Here is a 21,066-nt window from a genome sequence, read left to right on the forward strand (position 1 = left end):
GCCCATGCCAGAAAGAGGGACTTTTTATTCCCTCTCCTGGTGGGAGTGGGATGCTCAGCTAATGTTTAAAAGCTGCTTTGTGTTTGGATCCCACCAAGGGGTCTGAGCCCCAGAGAGGAGTCCCAGAGGTGCTGGGGAACCCACCCCTCTCCAGAGGGAGATGCTCCTGTGAGTTATTACCATTGGCATTTCTGCACAAGGCTCCAGAACATCAGTCCAACCATGCCACCTTGTGTTAATTTCTGTTTCCTTATGGCCCTCAGTAGTCAGAGCAAAAAAAAAAAAAAAAAATTAAAAGGATTTTCTGGGTGTGGGTGTATGGGGTTTCTTAAATATTGTGAAAAATTCACTGCTGTCTCCCCTGCCTGAGCCTGGGTGTGCATCAGTAGCAGGTGAAGGGATTCCACTCTTGGCACTTTGCAGTTTAAAATTTAGAATAAAGACATTACATTTCATAGTTCTAGATTCAAAATCTGCTTCTGGTGAAGAAGTTGGGCTGTTGGGGTATGTGTCTAGCTCAGCATGGGCAACTCTTTCTGGACTGCCACAAAATCTTGGCTGAATTGTGGGTTATGCCTTAGGTCAGGGGAATTTGGTCCATTATATCCCCAACTCTGAAGTTTTGGGGGTTATTTTGGCAGTGTGGATTTTGCACCATGGAGTGAGTAGCATTAAGAGTGTTCTGTGAGGAATTAAACTTGAGAATGCTTTAAATTTAAAGAAAAAAAAACCAAAACAAAACTAATATCCCACAGCAAAATGTCTTCATTAAACCTTTGCTTCTTTTCTGCAGTCAGCAGCAGAGTATGTGAAGTCCAGGCTGCCTGAGGTGCTGAAACAACACCTTCAAGACTATGAGAAGGACAAGGAGAACAGTGTGCTGTCCTACCAAACCATCCTGGAGCAGCAGATTTTATCAATTGATCGAGAAATGCTGGAAAAATTGACTGTGTCCTATGATGAAGCAGGTATCTTGTGCTTCTTTCTAAGTTACTTTTAACTGGAAAAAAAAAAAAAAAAAAAAAAAAAAGTTGTTTCCTTTCAGTCTTTCCTCCCAAACGTTGGTGCTTGTGCTGGCAAACTGCTCTTTGGGCTCAGAGGTAGGAGGTGACTCAATGAGACATTTCTTTCTCCTAAAATCAAGTTGAGATAGAACATTTTCCACTCCAGTGAGTGCACACTAAGTAGCTGAAAGGAGAGTTATTTTTCTAGCAGCACTTGTCCTCTCCAACACTGATGTTGATTGATCTGGCCCTGCCTCTTTATTGTCTCATGCTGTGACCTCTTTTCTGCTGGCCCCTCCTTCACTGCTAACTTATTTTTGGGGTTGAGTTAGCCAAGAGATAGTCACAAAATCTGATTTTCAAGTAGGACACCACAGCCCAGCCCAGTTGGTGTGTAGAGAGTGGAACAATGCAATTACAGGGGGGTTCAGCTTTGGTATTTCCATCTTAATACTTGCTAATATTTTTTTACTAGCATTTTGTTTCAAAGTCATTAGAAATGTCTTCCAGTTTTTGGATCCTCCACAGAGTGGTCCTGATGCATGCTCAGGACTTAGAGAATAAAAAAAGGAGATGCTGTTGCTGTGTTTCACTGACCTTCCAAAGAATGATCCCTGCCATGTGCCCACCCCCCTGAATCTTCCCAAGTTTCTCAGATAAATTGAAATTAATGATGCAACCTTGTAAAGGAAGAAGCAAACAAAAAGGAAACAGCCTTGTAACAGAAAAATAAAAGAATCTGTACTTAGTGTGCCCCCATTTCTGGGGTTTTCTTAATCCCTGGTGGCATTTTCTTGTCCTGGTGGCACAACAGGACACCTGGCAGGGGGGTGTCCCTGGGGAATGTGCTGAGCTCAGCTCCCAGGTTCTCCTTCCAGCTGTTTTAGGCAGAAGCTTCAAACTCCTGAATGGGTTTTTCATTCTCTTTGGATCCTGTTTGCAGCCACCAGCCTGAGAGCACCACTCTTCCCTTTGGTTAGGTGCCAACCTGCTCAAATGAGTTTCTTGTCACTAGCCCAGCTCTGGAAAGCCACCAAGCTGGTGTCACTGAGTCCTGTCTGTACCCATGCTGTGGTGCCCTGAAGTACTCCAAATGCTCCAACTCTTATCAACTTTGCTCAGACTCCTACTCAGACTCCCACTCAGCAGCAATAAGATTCTCTTAAGCTACTTTGATCTCAGAGGCACTTGAGCAACTTAAAATGCCATTTGCAGACTGCATGTTCTCTGAGCTTTTGTAATTTCAAATAATGACAATGCTCTGTTACTTTATCAGTTGTATTCCTGCATTCACCCCATAAATAATCCTGATTCTCTTAAAATGCTTTGATCTCTCCTGCTCTGGAGCCCCACACAGTGCCATTTAGCAGTCTCCACATGTCACATCCTTAAGGAGCTCTGAGTCCTGAAGGACAACAGAGTTAAAATGAGGCCACAGGATATTTGGTTAATTACATAGGGCCTGCTTTTAATGATGCATAAAAAACAAGCTTCCAAAAATGTTGCTTTCTGTTGCTTCCGTTTCTGGTTTTTTTAACACAGAATTTCCCAGCCCAATGAATCATGTAAATCTTTTTTTCCCTGCTTCAGTCACTTCATCTCTGCAGTCAGTTTGATTGATAGAAGTTTGTTAGGCAGGAGAAAACGCAGTGGAAGAAATTACTGACTCCTCTCAAAAAGAAAGGAAGCACTTTCCTCTCTTGAAAACTGTTTGGACAGGGGAAATAAAGATTAGAACTGCTTGAACACAAGTTTGGGGATTTATATCAAGCAGTGGAACAGTCATGTGGAAAAGGGAAGCTACATAAATAACTGTAAATAAATAACTTTAGAAAAGTCCCAGCAAACACACAGGTTGGCAATGGAGAGGGAGCACAACTTTGACTGTAAATAAAAAGCCCAGAATTTCAGCTTCCCACCTCTGGAGGTGACAACACAGAGATGGAGCCTGCTCCTCAATCTAATAATTTTGTTTACTACAGAAGCAGAAATGGTGCTGCCTGCTCTCCAGGTGAGCTCTGGCTGTGAGCAGAGCACAGAGAAGGGGGATCAGTTAAATCTGATTGCAGCTGCTTGTGGTCCTCCCCACCCCAGGTGTTCAGCTCTGGGGCAGCTGGGTTGGTGACACTTTTTTTTCCTTAGTGCTTTGCCATGCTGAAGGCAGATTAGTGGGAATCAAGCTGCAGGATGAAGGAAGCAATCTTGAAAAATCAAACTGATGGAAAATCTTGAAGGTCCTTTCCAGCCTGAGCAATTCTGTGATTCTCATTCTAAAATAAAAGCAGTCGTCGTGTAGGGGGGAAAATACAACTTCCTCTGGCAGGAGGAAACATGAGGCTTGAACAAAACCCATCCCAGGGAGCACTGTCAAGGGTTTGGTTTCTGTAATCATGAGCAGTTGGAGTTGTGCTGTGTGGCAGCCAGGGAAACTGGGAAGTTGGATGTGCAAGCTACAGGATACAGGGGTCAGGAGCTGAGTGTAGCAGGGGGCTGCCTGGAGGGGAGCAGTTCCACAGCAAGGGAGTTGAATTCTCCATCCAGGAAACCTGGGAGATGACCTTTTCCATCCAGAAAACCTGGGAGATGACCTTCCCCATCCAGAAAACCTGGGAGCAGACCTTCCCCATCCAGAAAACCTGGGAGATGACCTTTTTCATCCAGAAAACCTGGGAGCTGACCTTCCCCATCCAGGAAACCTGGGAGCAGACCTTCCCCATCCAGGAAACCTGGGAGCAGATCATCTCCATCCAGAAAACCTGGGAGATGACCTTTTCCATCCAGAAAGCCTGGGAGCTGACCTTCCCCATCCAGAAAGCCTTTCCTGTCTCTCTTGGAAGAGCCTTTTTCCAAGTGTTTGCAGAGTGTTCACCCCCAGCTACTCCTCTGCCCCCAGGGATGTTTCCCTGAGCAGATGGAATTCAGCTACATCCATTTTCCAGGATCAAACAGAAGAGCACTAAGGTGGCTTGGGCTTCTGGTAGAATTTTGCATGTTAGTTTGGCCTTCCTAGCAGCATGCAGCAGTCATAATGTGCAGCTTCAGTGGACTCAGCATCCTAAGGCTGCTTTTTGGAAAGTTTTCCCTTTAGAAAATCAGTATATCAGAGCTACCAGCTAAAATGGGTTCATCTAAAAATAGTCAAATGTTGATAAGATTTGCAGTGAAGTTTAACTAAGGAAGCTTTTATAAAATGAAAGCAGGCCTGAAGTGACAGGTGGTTAAAACTCCTGTCATAATCTTTAAATCCCTTGGTTTAAAAAAGTGGCATTCTTGACTAGCTAAGGCTGGGTTAATTTTGTACATGAATACTTTTTCCTGCTAAAGCTTCATTAGGTGTTAATCCTATTTCTCTGATTTATAGCATCTCTGAACATCTGGAGAGGTCAGTGATTGCTCTGTATACAGATTCAGTTTAGGATATTTAAGGGCACTTTGGCTTTTAACTCTTTGCCAGGAAGCTAAAGCCTGCTAGGAGATTCTGGTGGTGTTTTTGTGCTGTAGTCAATAGTTTTCTTCTTTAATGGATGGTCCCTCTCCCCCAGAGTCCTATAAAAATTGAGTTTCATCATTGTATGACAGAAAAAGATGAATTTCATTTTTCCCTGCTGTGAAGCACTCAGGAAAGATCCTGATATTTAGGCATCCAGAGCCAGATGTCAGCCCAAAACATGTTTTCTCAGCTAATATTTGCCAGGGCCTCCCAAGTTTCAGGGAGCCAACTGCAAGGAGAGGGACAAAAAGCTCCTGTGTGCCTCTCTCTGCAGGTACAGCTTCATCTGAAAACTCTGAGGCACAGCCCCATGTCTTGAGACACTTGATGGCAGCACCATAAACTTCCTAAAACAGCTTTTTATGCTGGCAGCCCATGTCCCACATGGCTGGAATACTCCAATTTTTGCTGCTGAGATGGAACATGGCTCTGTGTGCCTTGCTGAGCAGCCCTTGGTGGGGTGCAGCAATCCACTCACTTCATTTTCTGGTTTGTCACAAACCCCTTGACCCAGCAGATGTGTAACCACCAGCACCTGAAGGTGTTGGGCAACACTCTGCCTGGGCCAGAAGCTTTCTGAAGAATAAATAAATAAAAATAAAATAAAAATAAATAAATAAATAAATAAATAAATAAATAAAAAAAAAAAAGGCAAAACCAGAGTGGCCTGCAGTGGGGTGGTGGTGGCTTTCTCTCCAGATGAGGTTTGGGTTTTTAATTAATTTTAGGTATTTGATCTCCAGAACATGATTTAAACCAACTCCCTTCTCCAGGTCTTCAGTTGCTGCAGTGAGAATTTGGTGTTGTGCTTTTTCCAGATAATACAGTGGGAAGTTTTACTCTTTGTAGCCAGATGATTACAGCTGAGTTTATTTAATCCCTGCCTTATGCCCAGTGATTTCTCTGCCATACATCATTTCTTTCACACATTAAAGCCCTCTCTTAAACTTGATCACCACGACCCAGCACTCTGATTTTCTGCAGAGGGCCAGGAGCTGCAGCAGCCATCTCAGAGCAGTGACTTCTGTGATTCATCTGTTTATTTTAAGCATCTACTTCAGTCTGTGAAGAGTCATTTCCTAAACATGCCCACTCTTTTCCCTGGGCTGGGAATCAGCTCCTGCTAAAGGGTAAAACACAGGGAGCTCTGTAGGGGCTCTGTAGGTGCACAAAAAAAACATTTAAATTACAGTTCAGGGTGCAGCTTCCCTGCAAACCATGCAGCTCTCTAATTTCCTACTCTGAGGTCTTCCAGCTTGCTAAAATATTGGCAAAGTTTGTAAACAACAGCCATGCAGCCCAGGAGTATTTTATTCTTTTGCCCAATTGAAAGAATGTTTTTTAATCATGTAATTACAACCTTTCAGCAGAAGCTGGGAGCAGGAATAGCACTCTGACAGATGCCTACCTGCCTGTGAAATATTCCTCACTTCCTCATCAATTTTTTAAAGTATTCAACTATTGAAATTTGTCAGCTGGCAGGCAGTTTTTCAGTGAATATGTTTTCAGAACTGGTAAATAGATTTATACATTTGGTAAAGCTAGAAATCCATCTTTTACATATTTGGTGAAACCTCTGTGTGGTGTAGGTGCCAGGGTGACCCTCCAGGGCTGTGTCAGTAAATCAGGGATTTTTTAATCCATCATGTGAGCAGTTCTGTTCTTACTCAAGCATGTGGAACTGTTTGCAGCCTTGTTGTCTTATTTCCTTTTGGTGTTGAGACATTTGTAGCTATTTAAACAATAATTAAAAATTCTACCCTTGCAGAAAGAAGGAACCCACACAGCTCAGCAGAGAGCTGAGAGATTCAGCAGTGTAAGAGAACAAGTTTTTAAAACCATTTATTAGTTTCAACACTAATTATTACTAGCTGAGCATTTCCTTCCTGTGCAGCTACTGCTTAAAGCTGGAAAGCATCTTAAATGCACAAACTTATTCTTAGGTGCTTACTTAATTCAGGCAGAAATTGTGGCAGAGTCAGTTCAGGTTTGCTCAGGGGTGGTTTGATGTCTCCTGCATTTGGAAGGTTATTCCTTCAACCTCCTGAAGGGTTTTTTCAGGGACACTGCAGCATCACAGCCTGATTGCTGTCCTCCCAATTTGGCCTAATGAAGGACTGAAGAAATATGCAAGCTCTGGAGAATCCCAACCACTCCTTGAGGTTTATTTTGCCTAATTTTGTGTTAGGTTTCATTTGAAAACCTTGAGATTCAGTTGATGGGCACCATCTCTCCAGACGGTCGCTGTCAGGTGGCAGGGTCAGTTTCATACATGAGTACAGACAGGTTTATCTCATCTTTTATTATTATTTCTTAAAAGATATCAGAGAGAGACACCGTTTGAAGACACAGCTTGGTGGAAATTCAGTGCAGACAGGGAAAATCTCTTCCTCTGGGATAATCTTATCCTCTGGGATAAATCCACCCATCTCAGCAGAGGTTTCTCACCTGCTGCTGGATGCAGAGATGAGACCCCAAAGGGTCTTGGAAGTAGCAGCAAAGTTTCTTCTTCCTACAAACCTGACAGACCACTTGGAAATCCTTTTTAAATTTTCCTGCTTCATTACCCAGACAAACAGGAGCAGCATTGCTGTGGCAGGGATGGAGCAGCAGCAAACCATCACCTTACAAAACCCTTCATTACCCCCCCAACTCCCAGATTTCAGCATGGAATATCTTCAGTCTCTCTGCTCCTGGCTTTGCCCTGGCACACAGAAAAACCTCACGGTTGCCTTCTCCTGCAAAACCTTTTAATAGGGAAATCAGAGAGAGGAAAATGCACTGCAGCAACCCCAGGAACCTGGCACAGGCTCAGGGATTTATGATCTGAGGGTGCTGCTGCTTTCGCCGGGATCCTCCGCAGCCTTTGTGTCCTCTGTCCTTGTGCCTCCTCCTTGGCACCAGCTCCCAGCTCGTGCTGATTCCTGCTTTCCATGCACCAACTGCACAGCACACTGTGATCAGGCACCATGAAGCCTTTTCCCATAGTCACCATGAAGCCTTTTTCCATGATTTCCCTGTGTTTGAATGGAGAGGTGAACTGAGGTGTTGCTGCCAGAGCAGGATGAAAGCTGGGAGGGGGACGTCAACCAACTTGGGCCACCCAAAGCCCAAGGTCCTCAGAGTACAGGTTTATCTCAGAAAAACCTCATGTTTGCCCTCTCCTGCAAAACCTTTTAGTAGGGAAATCAGAGAGAGGAAAATGCACTGCAACAACCCCAGGAACCTGGCACAGGCTCAGGGATTTATGATCTGAGGGTGCTGCTGCCTTCGCCGGGATCCTCCGCAGCCTTTGTGTCCTCTGTCCTTGTGCCTCTTCCTTGGCACCAGCTCCCAGCTCGTGCTGATTCCTGCTTTCCATGCACCAACTGCACAGCACACTGTGATCAGGCACCATGAAGCCTTTTCCCATAGTCACCATGAAGCCTTTTTCCATGATTTCCCTGTGTTTGAATGGAGAAGTGAACTGAGCTGTTGCTGCCAGAGCAGGATGAAAGCTGGGAGGGGGACATCAACCAACTTGGGCCACCCAAAGCCTAAGGTCCTCAGAGCTGCCCCAGCAGGAGGGGTTTGGAGCCAGGTGTCAGGAGGATTTTTTGATGCCACGTGTGAAGCATGAGCTCTCCAGTGTCCACAGGGTGAGCTGGATCATGCCTGGGCTCCCTAATGCCTTTCAGAGTGTTAATCAGGTCTTGCGTGCCCTCTGGTGCCTTTTTCTTCCAGTGGATAAAGCAGTTTATGAAACCCCTAGAGCTGCTGCAGCTCTGACTTCTCCAAGAAGAGATGCTTCTTTTAGTATCTCCAAGATACTAAAATACAGCACCAGTAATCCTGCCTGACTGGAGGAAAACTAAAAAAAAAAAAAAAAAAAAAAGGCAAACAGCAACAGAAAAAAAAAAAAAAATATAAAAGAAGCAAACCTATCTCTGCAGCCAGGTTTTAAATTTTCTGGTGATTTTCTTTGTAAACTGCTCAGCAGGGCATTATTCAGGCAGCTGTGTCAGGGGACTAATAGAACATGTGCTCTCAGGTTTGGAGCCTTTATGTTGGGAATTTTCCCTCGTGCAATTGCATTAAATCTGAGGGGGCTGACAGGAGCACGGTGTCTTCTAGCTCTGCACAAGGTTAAATGACTGAAATAAAAATAGATGGAAAAGAAAACAAAGTAAATTAAGTTTGGTTTCTCAGGAAGTGGCAGACAGTAGCGTGAGGTCAGAGGCTTGAGGGTAGCCCAAGCCATCAGTCAGGGACTGTGAAACAACTGATCCTTCCTAAATCTCTTTGGAAATCATCTTGTTTCCCACCTTTCCCTCTGCTTCATTCTTTTTCATTCACCCAGGTGATCTAACCAAGAAGGCTTTGTTCAAAAATACCATTTTTATATAAATTGTAGCAATAATGCCTGTGTGTATGTGAAGCATTTTGCTTTCTAAACCCCTGGGCTGCAGGGTGTTATTTACAGTGTTTTCCCTGCTAGGAAATGTGTGATTTTTTTTTTTTTTTTTTTCCTACTGCAAAAATCCACACTGGAAGAGGAAGGCAGCAGGAGAGTTGATGAATTTACAAATGCAAATGTCAGAGGTAAAGCCTCTGATCTTCAGAAAGAGGCATCACTGGGTGGTGGATCACACAGGGGGGGTGGGTCTCTCCCTGCAGAGTGCCAGGATCCTTCTGGAGTTGGATTTGGTTTTATATTCCCCCCCAAAACAAGGTTCTCACCCAACCTTTCAGCACAACCCTCTCAGGGGAAAGCCATGAAGTGGTGGAGTTGCAGGGGGCTCAGCAACAAGTGGGAAATGAGATCCATTTAGATCTGCAGTGTGTCAAATTGCAAAAAAAGAACATATATTTATTTATAATAAGTATCTATATATAAAAATAATATATATATTATTATAATAATATATATGATATAATACATCTGTCCTGTGAAAAAAATAGCTCTGGATTAAAGCTGTGCAAGACAGATGATTAAGTTAAAAATAAGTCTGAACCCAGTGCATCTAAACACAACTTGTTTATTACTGGATATTTTATTTATACAGTCATGGGACATTCAACTACTGACCTGGGAACAGCAAAACAGAGTTTTGAACTCTGGGCTGGGACAGCAACAAGCAGCAGCTCTGAGAATTTAGTTTTAGGAGCAGAGAACAGACACCTAAGCCCTGATACATCTGCCCAGGAGCAAAAGCAGGGTGAGCATGGCAGGAGAGCTGGAATGCCCCGTGCTGGCAGTGAATCCTAGAATCCTAGAACTGGCTGAGTTGGAAGGGAGCTCAGAGCTCATCAAGTCCAACCCTTGCTCCACTCCCCCCGTGGTTCCCAGCCCATGGCACTGAGTGCCACATCCAGGCTCTTTTGAAATAGCTCCAGGGATGGAGAATCCACCCCTTCCCTGGGCAGCCCATTCCAATGCCTGAGCACCCTCTCCAGAAAGAAATTCTTTCTCATGTCCAACCTAAACCTCCCCTGGCACAACTTGAGCCCTCTTGTGCCCTCTTGTCTTGCTGAGAGTTGCCTGGGAAAAGAGCCCAACCCCCCCCTGGCTCCAACCTCCTTTCAGGGAGTTGGAGAGAGTGATGAGGTCTCCCCTGAGCCTCCTCTTCTCCAGCCTCAACACCCCCAGCTCCCTCAGCCTCTCCTCAGAGGATCTGTGCTCCAGTCCCTTCCCCAGCCCAGTTGCCTCCTTTGGACCTGCTCCAGCACCTCAATCTCCTTCCTGAGCTGAGGGGCCCAGAACTGGACACAGGACTCAAGCTGTGGCCTCCCCAGGGCTGAGCACAGGGGCAGAATCCCTTCCCTGGACCTGCTGGCCACGCTCTTCCTGAGCCAGCCCAGGATGCCATTGGCCTTCTTGGCCACCTGGGCACACTGCTGCCTCCTCTTCAGCTTCCTGGCAATCCAGACTCCCAGCTCCCTTTCTGCCACTCTGTGCCCAGCCTGGAGCTCCCCATGGGGTTCTTGTGTTGAACCTCATCCCCTTGGGATCAGCCAAAACTGCACCTTTGGTTAAAACTGTTAAACCACTGTTAAAACTGCACCTTTGGTTAAAACAGAATCACCAGCAGAATCACCTTTTTGGGTTTGTTTTGCTTCCCATTCCCTCCTGTTGTTTTCCAGGCACAACCTGCTTGATTGCCCTCCTGTCAGACAAAGAGCTGACAGTGGCCAACGTGGGGGATTCCCGAGGAGTGCTGTGTGACAAGGATGGGAATGCCATCCCCTTGTCACACGACCACAAGCCCTACCAGCTGAAAGAGAGGAAGAGGATCAAAAGAGCTGGTGAGTCTCTGATGTTTTGGCTTTGGATGGAAGGTTTTTCTTCTCTGCTCTCTCAGTAACACACTTTTCCCCCGAGGAAGGCTGCAGAGTACCAGGCTGAGGCCTCAGCAGAGAAAAATCTTCCATTATTAATCCCCCACTTTTCAGGGGGATGTCATGGGGCAGGCAGAGAAATGGAAGCAGACTGACCTACCCCTTAAATGAGCCAGCATGGGGAGGAAGAGCAGCTTTCATCTCCAACTGTACTGTCCTGGTCAGTTCCCTTCTGATCTCCAACAAGAAGCAAATTACTAAGCAGGAGCAGGAACTTTCCAGGCTTCTTCACACAAAATGGTATCAGACACCTTGATGTGAGAGGCTGGGTCAGGAGCTGAGTGAGGCTGAGTTCCTAAAATAAGCAGAGCATGAATCTTAATTCCTCAAAAATTGGTTTTTGTTCCCCTTTAGTGACTGGTAATGAGTGCAAAGATGTAAACTGTAGCAGGAGTGTAGGGACAGAGCATAAGGAACAGAAACCTTTCTGCAATAAATCTTTCCAGCTTTCATCACTTATCAGTTTAGCAACCTCCTGGGTTAAAAGTTACATTTAGATCCTTCAGTTTCATATCCAATTCTCCATGAATTTGTCAAAGTCTCTTTTGAACCCATTTCTGGCTTGGCTTCCCCAGCAGCCTGCAGCAGCAAATGATTTGATGAAGCAAAAAAACAAAACCAAACTTCCACTTGTTTGAGTTAAACCAAGCAATGAGCATCTATCTCCTCGTGCATCTCCTCTCTGCCTCCAAGGCTTCCTCTGTAAAGTGCAAATAACAAGTTTTTCCCTGAGTGTAACCCATTTTTAAAACCTACAGCTTATCAATATGTCCCCAGCAGCAGAAATGCCTTCACCTGGGCATCCAGCTCTTTGCTTTTATCCCCAGGGAGGTGTCAGAGCAGAGACAAGGACACGTTCCCCAAAGGGGAGGAATGAGCACAGAGATGCTGAGAAGGAGGAACAGGAAAATCTTGGTGTCTCAACTCTGTCCTTGGAGGATGTTTTCCCCAGAAAACCCAAGAAATCTGCTTCTGGTGGAGAGCCTGAGCCTTGGGTATGGTCTCCATGTGAGGAGTGACCTTGCCACAACCCTGGGTTTGGCTTGTGAAGAAATTCTGGGTTGTGGAGCCACAAGGTGACTGCTGCTGATTGAAACTTAAGTCCTTCACCTTGAACATAATCCCCTGAGCTCAGCTCTCACTGACAGGCAAACCCTTTGTGCTGTTGCCAAAACCCTTCTGGTTCTTCAGTGCCTTTTCTCCTCCCGTGGCAGCCAGTGCTGCAGAATATTTGCTTTTCCAGGGGTGGTTTTTTATGTACCCTGTGTGGATGGCTCTACAAAAGAAAGCACCAGGAGGGCCCACAGCAAACCAGAGGAATTCAGTGGGTGCTGGAGGCAGCTCAGGTTCCACCTGGCACCAGAGTCACTGTGTCCCAGGACCTGCAAGGAGCACACAGGAGAGCACCATCCATCCCTGCAAGCACAGAGGGGGTGCAGGCAGTGCTGTCCTCTTCACTTGAGAGTGAAATGCCTCCCTAAAACTGCTCCTTTAATTGCATAGGGTAATTGCACTCTCACTTCAGTGCATCCACGTGGTTACACTCCAGTTTCTCTCACCCCAGGCTGGGTGAGGAGGTGGCTGCAGAACCTTCAAACCCTGGAGCAGTTTCTCTGACCCCAGGCTGGGTGAGGAGGTGGCTGCAGAACCTTCAAACCCTGGAGCAGTTTCTCTGAGCCCAGGCTGGGTGAGGAGGTGGCTGCAGAACCTTCAAACCCTGGAGCAGCAGCTGGATGAGGTTTGTGTCCCCTCTGAAGGGCTGCAGGTGGCTCACCAGCCCTTCCATTTCTTGACTCTGGAAGGAAAAATCAGCCCCACGATGGAGGCTCCCAAAAGTGTTCATAACAACACCCAGCCAGCAAGTTTTTTTTGTTTGTTTCTGGGGGTTTTAAGACAAATCAAGTTTCAAGCTTTAAACACCAAGGAAGCATTAAGTGAAATGTAGTTCTCTGAAAGCAGAAGGAATTTAGAGATTAGATCAGCCAACCAGGGATGGAAATGCTGCTCTGAGGATTTGGTGTCTGACAAATAACCCCCAGGCTGAAGGGCAGAGCTGAAAACGTTCTGATAACTCCAGTGAACAAAGAGATTTATAAGAATGCCAAAGCAGGGAGCTTGCAGACAGAAAAAGCAACACTTCCTCTAATTCACTTGCACATTTTAAGACTCCACACTTGCAAATGATTTGTCCTCGGGTGACTTTTCATTCCTGTTGAGGTGACAGGAAGGGGGCTGGGAAGCAGAGCAGGCAGTGGCACCTGGATGCATGCAGAGGAATTTTATTGTTTGACCTTGAGCATTGGGTTGTCCCCTCCCTGGCCCAGTCAGGCTGTGCCAGCACCATCCAGGGCAGCATCTCACTCTGGGAATATCTTCTCAGCCAGAAGTAGCCTTAATCCTGGAGACTGCAAAATCAGTCAGATCCCACATTTCTCTGACTGGAAGGAAAATGTTGGTATTGGTTTGTTCACATCAGTTTCTTGGTCCTTTTTTGACACAGCTCACTCAAGGCAGTTTGATAGAAGAGCCTCTAAATGTTTTTGGCACTTGTTTCTTCACTTTATGTCTTATAAGTGAGATGTGAGTCCTGCTGCAGGGGGGTTTCAGTGTTGTTTCCCTCACAGATTTTCTGCAGTGGGGAAAACACGAGCTGCACAGCAAAAGGAGGTGTTTGCTAACCCCAGAACAGGAAGATTTTCTTTCAGCATTTTTGTCTTAACCAAAGGCAGTTGTGTGGTGCAGGAATAGCTGTGTTCAAGGCCTTGTCAGTGTCCCTGGGGGAGCACCAAGCTTCTTTGTTTGACAGCAGAGCCACTGCTGACTCCTCTGCTTCAGCCCTTTCAGCAGCCACCACCCAGCTCTTCAGGATCCTGCAGTCATAGGATCTGACAAGTTGGAAGGGACCCATCAGGACCACCAACTCCTGCCCCTGTGCAGGACACCCCAGGGTGCATCATCCAGACACTTCTGGAGCTCTAAGATTTACTCACAGCATCTCCCGCTTTTGTTTTGGGGTTTTTTTTTGAGCTCTGTAGCATCTCAATCCCTCAGAGTATACAGCAGGATGGATTTTGGGGTGGGTCTGGCAGGAAGCCAGGGAAATGCTTTGATTTTTAAGGAAAAAAAAAAAAAAAAAAAACCAGGAGGAGAATTGCTTTAAGTGTTGGTGTCTCTCTCCAGGTGGCTTTATCAGCTTCAACGGCTCCTGGCGCGTGCAGGGGATCCTGGCCATGTCCCGTTCCTTAGGAGATTATCCCCTGAAGAACCTCAACGTTGTCATTCCTGACCCTGATATCCTTACCTTTGACTTGGACAAACTGCAGCCAGAATTCATGATCCTGGCCTCGGATGGGCTGTGGGATGCTTTCAGCAACGAGGAGGCCGTTCGGTTCATCAAGGAACGCCTGGATGAGCCCCACTTTGGTGCAAAGAGCATCGTGCTCCAGTCCTTCTACAGAGGGTGTCCTGACAACATCACAGTCATGGTGGTGAAGTTCAGGAACAGCAGCAGAACAGAAGAACAGTAATCACTGGGGGTCCCTCTGCCTCACTCTGAACTTCAACCAAACAACTCTGTAACGTTTTAAACGCCGTAGAAAGCTCTAGGAAACACCACTGAGGTTCTGCAGGAAAGGAGCAGATCCCTCTGGGCTTTGGGCTTTGCAATACAACACCTGCATTCTGAGTGATGATAAGAGTTCAGTTTGTGCCCACCCACCCATCTCCAGTGCCCTTGCTGCTCCTTAAACCTAACTGTAACCTCCCCACTCCCAAATCTTCTTTACAAACCCTCCTTTTGTGTTTGATTCCTCTCCTTTCCCACTTTCCTGGGGCTGCTCAGCAGGCTCAGGGAGCTCAGTAGCAAAGTGACAGGAATGGTGCTGCCTGACCTCAGAGTGATGCTCTCCTCTTTCTCACCTGTTTTTTTTTTTTTCCCCTTTTCTAATCTGATGGATTAGGATGAGGTTTGCCATTACTGTTACTGATGTGAAGGAGGAAGAGGAGCCAGCTATAACCCACAGAACTGGCTCTCTTGCTTTCTTTAACCTCCCCTCCTCCCTTCAATAAATCCCCAGCAAGCATGTGATTAGGTCTGGCTACAGAGTTACCTGAAGCCACATGTTTATTCAGCCTGTGCATTACTCTGAACAACATTTCTTCTGTGCCACATTGCATCCAGCCTCACTCATGGTAAACTCCAGCAAAATACTCTGAGGTCTGACACCTTCTAAATCAAAAAAAAAAACCAACCCCAACCCAGCTCTGCTGTGCTACAAGAAGATCTGTCAGCCACCAGGACTCATCCTGACCTTAGGGGGTTTTTGGCTTGGACTTTTTGCAGGCATGTAAAGAAAGTGATGCAAGAAAAAATTGGGTTTGGTGGTGACTGTTTGGAAAATTAATCAAAACAGTGCATTCCTTAGAGCTCCCTAGATGGAAGTCAGGCCTCTTGGAGACTTCTTGTGCCACTGCAGATTAATTTGTGGTGTTAACCCAGGGAAAACCCACGTCAGAACCAGGCTTTGGAATGGTGTCTAAATGGCAGGCAGTGTCATTGCCCTGCAGAGAGGAAAGCTTGTGTTAAATCTAGATGAAACAATGTTTAGATCTAACTTTCAGTATTTAATTGTATTTTGGAATCTGTGACTGCTGTAAATTTAAACAATGACAGTCTGAGTTTGCTGTGTATCTGATGCCTTGGCTGGGGGCTTCGTGATGGAGAGGAGCAGAGCCAGGGCCAGAGCTGCAGGTCAGTATTTTGGATGGCTTTACCCAGACAGTGTCTCAGAATAATCCTTGGAATCGCCTCCCCACAGAACATGGCCCCAGGTGATCCCCTGAGGCCTCTGAGGTGATTGTGGTTGTCAGTATTTGGGTCCTGAGATGAGTCAGGATGAATGCATTGCCTGACATGGGCTGTGTTTTGGGGAAAGATACAGTGTCACTTGGTTAAAACCTGTCCCCCCGTGTCATCCCCCAACAACAGCCTCCTTGGGCACACATCCCCCCCAAAAACAACCTTCCTGATCCCTGCCAGGACCTGATCCCACAGCCAGGAGGTGCCCTGGTGGTGCTGAGCAGCTCTGATGCCTCTGGAGGCAAAAATGAAAGAGTGAAAGAGCACCAACTCTGCTCCCTGCTGGAGAAGGGATTCCCACCTTACTCTGTTGGTTTCTGTTCCTGGCTTCTCTTCCCTCCCTTTGTTTGGGAACAGCTCTGGATTGGAGGTGTTGCTGGCACCAACTGGAGGTGAATAAGGAGCCTTCAGCAGCCCCTTCCCACCCCTGAGGAACAGGGAAGTGGAAAGCAGAAGTATGGAAGGATTGGGACTTTTTAACCCTCTTGGACAGAGCAGTCAGTGAATTTTAAATGCAGCTTTGCAGTTAAACTGAGCAGCTCACAGGAAATGTTAATAATTGCAGAGCTCCTCTGTTATTCTCCTTCCAACCCCAATTATTCTGTGATTCTATGGTTTTATTTTGAGTGGTATTTGAGGTCAGAAGGCTGTGGGGTGAAACCCTGGTGTGGTATTTCCATGGAGGTGTTTCCTCAGCAGTGCTCCAGCAGCAGGATGGGTGCTGCAGGCAGAGCTGGGGCTGTGTGGGGCATTTCCCTTTCCTTTCTCCTTCCCTTCTCCTTCTTCCTTTTTTTTTCAGGGTTCTGCTGGGGTTTTTCTTTGTAGGACACTGACTTGGACATTTGTCTAAACAGCTGCCCAAGGAACAGGAGAATTATCCCACCTTCCTGGGAGCTGTTTCCTGGCCAAGGACATTCCTGCCTCACCCCTGAGCTCTGGTCAGGAATTTACTTTTGGTTTTATTACTTTCAAAACCCAGTTAAGGATCCTTTAGGTTTAAAGGTGAAGGACAAATGGAAATGAGCAGCTTTGTGCAGCCTTCCCCACACAATGGCAGTGCCTACCTCTGCTCCCTGCCAGAAGGCTTCTAAGCACCTTGTAATCCCATTCTAAACATTTATAACTTCCCAATCCTGCAGATTTGTGCCAAATTCTGTCAGAATACTTAACAGCTGTTGGCTGACAAGGTTTAAGTGATGTCCTTGGTGCTTCTGCAGCCCAGGGGCTGAGCCCTGGGAAGGGATCCTGGGGGGGTTTTGGGTTGGGTGGCCCCACACACAGCCATGTGCACAGAGATGTGTTCAGAAAAGGGATTTTTTATTGCTGATTTTTCGAGCAGCTCATCTGCTCACCAAGGAAGAGCATCCCGTGGCAGAAAAATGATATATTTAAGTGGCTGCCAAAAAAAAAAACCCAAAAAAGCCTCTTCCCTGGGGTCTGAGGTGAACAAATGTACCGTGTCAGGAGTCGTCTGAGGCAGAACTTAAGAAGAATTTGGGCTCTTCCCAGGGCTATAATGAACAGTTTAACTGACACAAAAAGTTTGAAACCTGCCACCCATTGCCATGCTGCTCGCTGGCTCCTGTCCCCGAGGGGCTGGAGCTGTCACCCCGGTCCGGTCCCGCTGCTCCGGCTCCGGTGGGTTTGCAGCTCCTTCTAGCGGCTGCCCTGCCCCCAGCACCCTTCCCGGGCACTGCTCCTTCAACAATCAGGTTTTGGGGTGAAAAACGGGGGGTTTCGTGTCCCCGGGGTGGCAGGAACCCCGTTTTTCTGGTGTATTAAATCAATATCCCCTCCCTGCTTACCAGTGCAGGCGGTCTGGGCACACCGAGGTGGTTCCCCCGGGGAGGGATGGTGAGAGAGGACATCACCATGAAGGTTCTAAAAAGACAAAATCGGAAAGGAATGAGCCTGTTTTACCGAAGAGAGTGTTTAAAATCTAAATAAAGGCAAAGGCATCCAAGGTCAGGTGTTGACTGCTGACCTGGGAGCTGCAGGTCAGGAGCAAAACGATTTCAAAGCCAAACAAACAGTGATGGTGGTGTTAGTGAGCACTCAAGGGTGGTGTTTGCACCTTGAGGATAAGGGAGTTTTGTTGTGCAGCTGCCTCAAAGTGTCCATTTTACAGGTTACAGCTTTGTAAGCAGCAATTTGGGAAGGTTTCCCTTTAGGTATGGGTCGGGGTGTCCACAAGAATCAAGATGCTGTTAAGCAAAATGTCTGCAGCCAGAGCAGCTGGAGCTTACCTGAAGCCTCCAAGAGAAGCTCACAGGGAGCAATTATTGAGGAAAAGTCCTGAAATCCACTTTTCTGAGCAGGTCAGCTCCCTGCTGGTCTCAGTGCTAAGGAAGGACTAGGAACTGGCTGAGCAATAGGGAAATAAAGCACTTTTTTTTTTTTTTTTTTTTTTGCATTTAAATGGCAAACCTATTTTTGAGCTGGGGAGGTGCATCAGTGCTTCTAGGGACAGGGATGCTCAGAAAACCACTTGAGCCTGTTAAAAAATAAAAAAAAACCAAAAAGAAAAACCCCACTTCAAAAGCTGTTGGGTGGGAATATTGCACTGAGCAACTCTAAAAGCACTTCTGGGCACTGCATCTGGAAAGGCTCAAAAAGGAGCCAGGCTCATGATGAACTCCCAGAGCTCTGCAAGGTCAGGCTGGAACTTTAGGAACAAAAATCCTACACAACCCCCAAGAGAAAGGAACCAGGAGGTTCAGGTGATCCATCTGGGTTAAGGACAGCTTCCTGTTAGCACAACAGCCCTGGGTTCTGTGAGATAAGAGCCTCTTCAGGTTCCTTTGTAACATTTTTTATTACTGGGTGCCAGGGGTGTTTGGAAGATTTTTATCTTTATGGTGAGCTCAGGGGAGACTTGAAGTTTCCTCCCAGGCAGGGGAAGGAGTTCCAGAGAGGAAGAGCCAGGACACCCTGGGCTCAGCAGAGTAAAAAAAAAAAAAAAAAAAAAAACTCAGCAGGATTAATGCAGCCTGGAAAATTCAACTGGCAGAAAGGAAGAGGGGAACAGAGCTCAGAAATCTCTCCAGAGGGCTCACAGGGGGTAAACTTTTTAATGCCTTTATTTTAGAGTGTTTGGTTGTGGGGCTCAGGAGCCACACCTGACAAGCTCCCTTCAGCAGAGAGTGCAGAAGCTTCCCATCCCCCTACCACCTCTGCCTTAGGCAAACTGTAAAAAAAAAAAATGAATAAAAATGTACAAAATTACCAAAATATGCACATAACTCAGAGCAAAATGGAGATGAACCAATATCTGACAGCCAGAAAGCAAAGCTCTGCTCCCCAGACTGCTTCAACACAACCCACAGACACAGGGCAGGAATTCAGTGTCACATCAGTTAAACTTTTAATTGAAATTTGAAAGAAATATGAGAAAATTACAATTTTTTTTCATGCAGTCGTGGGCTGCCTACAACGAACTTGCACTGAAGTGCTTTAGTAATTAAAAAAATAAACCAGAACGTAGGAAAATAACCCAAACCTTCCTTGTCCTGTCAATACTGTCATAGAATAATACCCCTAAATTCACAGCCCCTCCTGTTCTGTGGTTCAGTTTGAACTTGCTTGCTCCAGAATGCACACAAAACACTAAAAAATTTTTGCTTTTTAGTTTTTGAACTAACACAGGCTTGAAATTTTACCCTATAAACCCCTTCTGCTCTCCACCCACCAGCAGTTCCCAGATTATCACCAGACTTTTCCAGTCAGAAAGCCCCAAACTTTTCACATCCACATCACAAGCACTGGGAATTCTGATTTCAGAGCTTTCTGAACCACCTGCCTGAAAAAGAAGAATCTTAGGATTTGGGAAAATCTTCTCCTGTGGTTTAGGCTTCATTTTTAGTCCAGTATCAGGCAGATGCAAGAAAATTTGGGCCCACCACTGACTTTTAACACATCAGTTCCCAGCCTTAATCTTTTCTTACCTCTGCTCACACTAAAAGCTTTCCTGTGACTTCTTTTAAGCTTAGGTATAAATTTTTATGGTCTTTTAAGCAATAGTAGGGTCAGCCTCAAACCAGTTGGAAACGGCTCAAAAACACAAACAAAAAAAAAAAAAACCAAGAGCAGGAATATTTTACAATGTCAGTTTCTTGCAGAGCTGATGCCACTTGAGGTCCCAGTTTCAGGTGGCATGAAGAGATGGCTGTTTAAAAGGAAAATTCTGGTAATCTGTGAGCAGTGGGGAGGTTTGGGGTGGTGCCCATCCTGCCCAGCTCTGGGATTCTCCTGTCTAAGTCTCTCCCCAGGAGCTCTCTGCTTTATCCACTTCCTGAACATCCACAGTCTTTCCTCATGACATTTTTTTCCTTGGAGAAAGCAATACAAACTGTGTTGTAGTATCAGTGTTCTGCTGCCAAAATAATTTATTTCTAACTACTGGACATGGCTTACATTAAAAAAAAAGGAGCTTTTTTTTGCTTTTTTTTTTTTTTTTTAGCTGTATAAACAATCAAAGAACAAGTTAAAGATTTCTCCCAGAGCTCTCAGGATCTGACCACTGTACAGCAATCAAACCACAGATCCTACAACCACAGGAACAGCTGTAGTTTCACCTGTGTTTCTAGGAGTACAACAGTGTTCTTCCCTCCGTTATGCAATACTGTATCTTTAGCTGTTTAGTTTACCAAAAAAAATTCTATTTTTGAAAACCTTTGACCTTATCTTAGAACACTGACACCTGAAATACTCCTCTAGAGGGTATCATCCCCAAGACCTCATTTTTATAGCTAAAATAAAAGAACACCTCCTGTAATTCCATCAGCAATCCACGTGCAGTTGACAAGACAGCAAAAACTCAATACTGACCATGACCACAAGGTAACAAAAAAAAAAAAAAAAACCAAACCTGGTGAAACCTCAGACTTGGTACTAGAGGTTTCTGCACCTCTGCTAATTTGTCTCTAAGAGACGATGTGAAAGCAGCCAAATGTAAATACACCACCACATCCCAGCTGTAGTACAGTCAGGTGGCAGTGCTCTGTCATTCTAGGTGTACAGGATGTCACTGTAGTATCCTCCCTGTGTAGTGGATGTATCAAGAGTAACCATGTCCCTGCAACTGCAAATTCTGTATTCTTGTCTATTAGAAGTGTAAAGTACTGAAAATCTTGGCCTTGCTGATATGAATAAAGTGATTAAAATACACATCTTTACAGATACACAGCAGTTTGTCTTCTTTAAGGAACACTGATCTTACAATTTCTTTTTTTTTTTTTTTTTTTTCCCTTTTAAAAGCTGTTTAGGAACAGATCTCAAGTCATGATATAAATTCAACTGAATCCTCCCAGAACTCTGGGTGTTTACACGTGGGGTTT

At 45.7% G+C, this 21,066-nt stretch overlaps 1 protein-coding gene across 3 annotated transcripts in view; it reads left to right on the forward strand.

Moving 5' to 3' along the window:
- Nucleotides 1–20,910, forward strand: part of PPM1L (protein phosphatase, Mg2+/Mn2+ dependent 1L) — an 82,465-nt gene extending 61,555 nt beyond the window's left edge. For 2 of the 3 annotated variants that reach the window (XM_071752777.1, XM_071752776.1), the window contains exons 2-4: nt 794–968; nt 10,618–10,779; nt 14,053–20,910. In XM_071752777.1, coding sequence (XP_071608878.1) covers nt 932–968; nt 10,618–10,779; nt 14,053–14,399 — 546 coding nt within the window. In that variant the 5' untranslated portion in view covers nt 794–931 and the 3' untranslated portion in view covers nt 14,400–20,910. The remainder of the gene's footprint in view (nt 1–793; nt 969–10,617; nt 10,780–14,052) is intronic. The other variant, XM_071752775.1, reaches the window with a different exon arrangement.
- The last annotated feature ends 156 nt before the right edge of the window (nt 20,911–21,066 follow it).

This window comes from Heliangelus exortis, chromosome 9 (assembly GCF_036169615.1).
Source record: "Heliangelus exortis chromosome 9, bHelExo1.hap1, whole genome shotgun sequence".
In the NCBI taxonomy this organism is placed as follows: Eukaryota; Metazoa; Chordata; class Aves; order Apodiformes; family Trochilidae; genus Heliangelus; species Heliangelus exortis.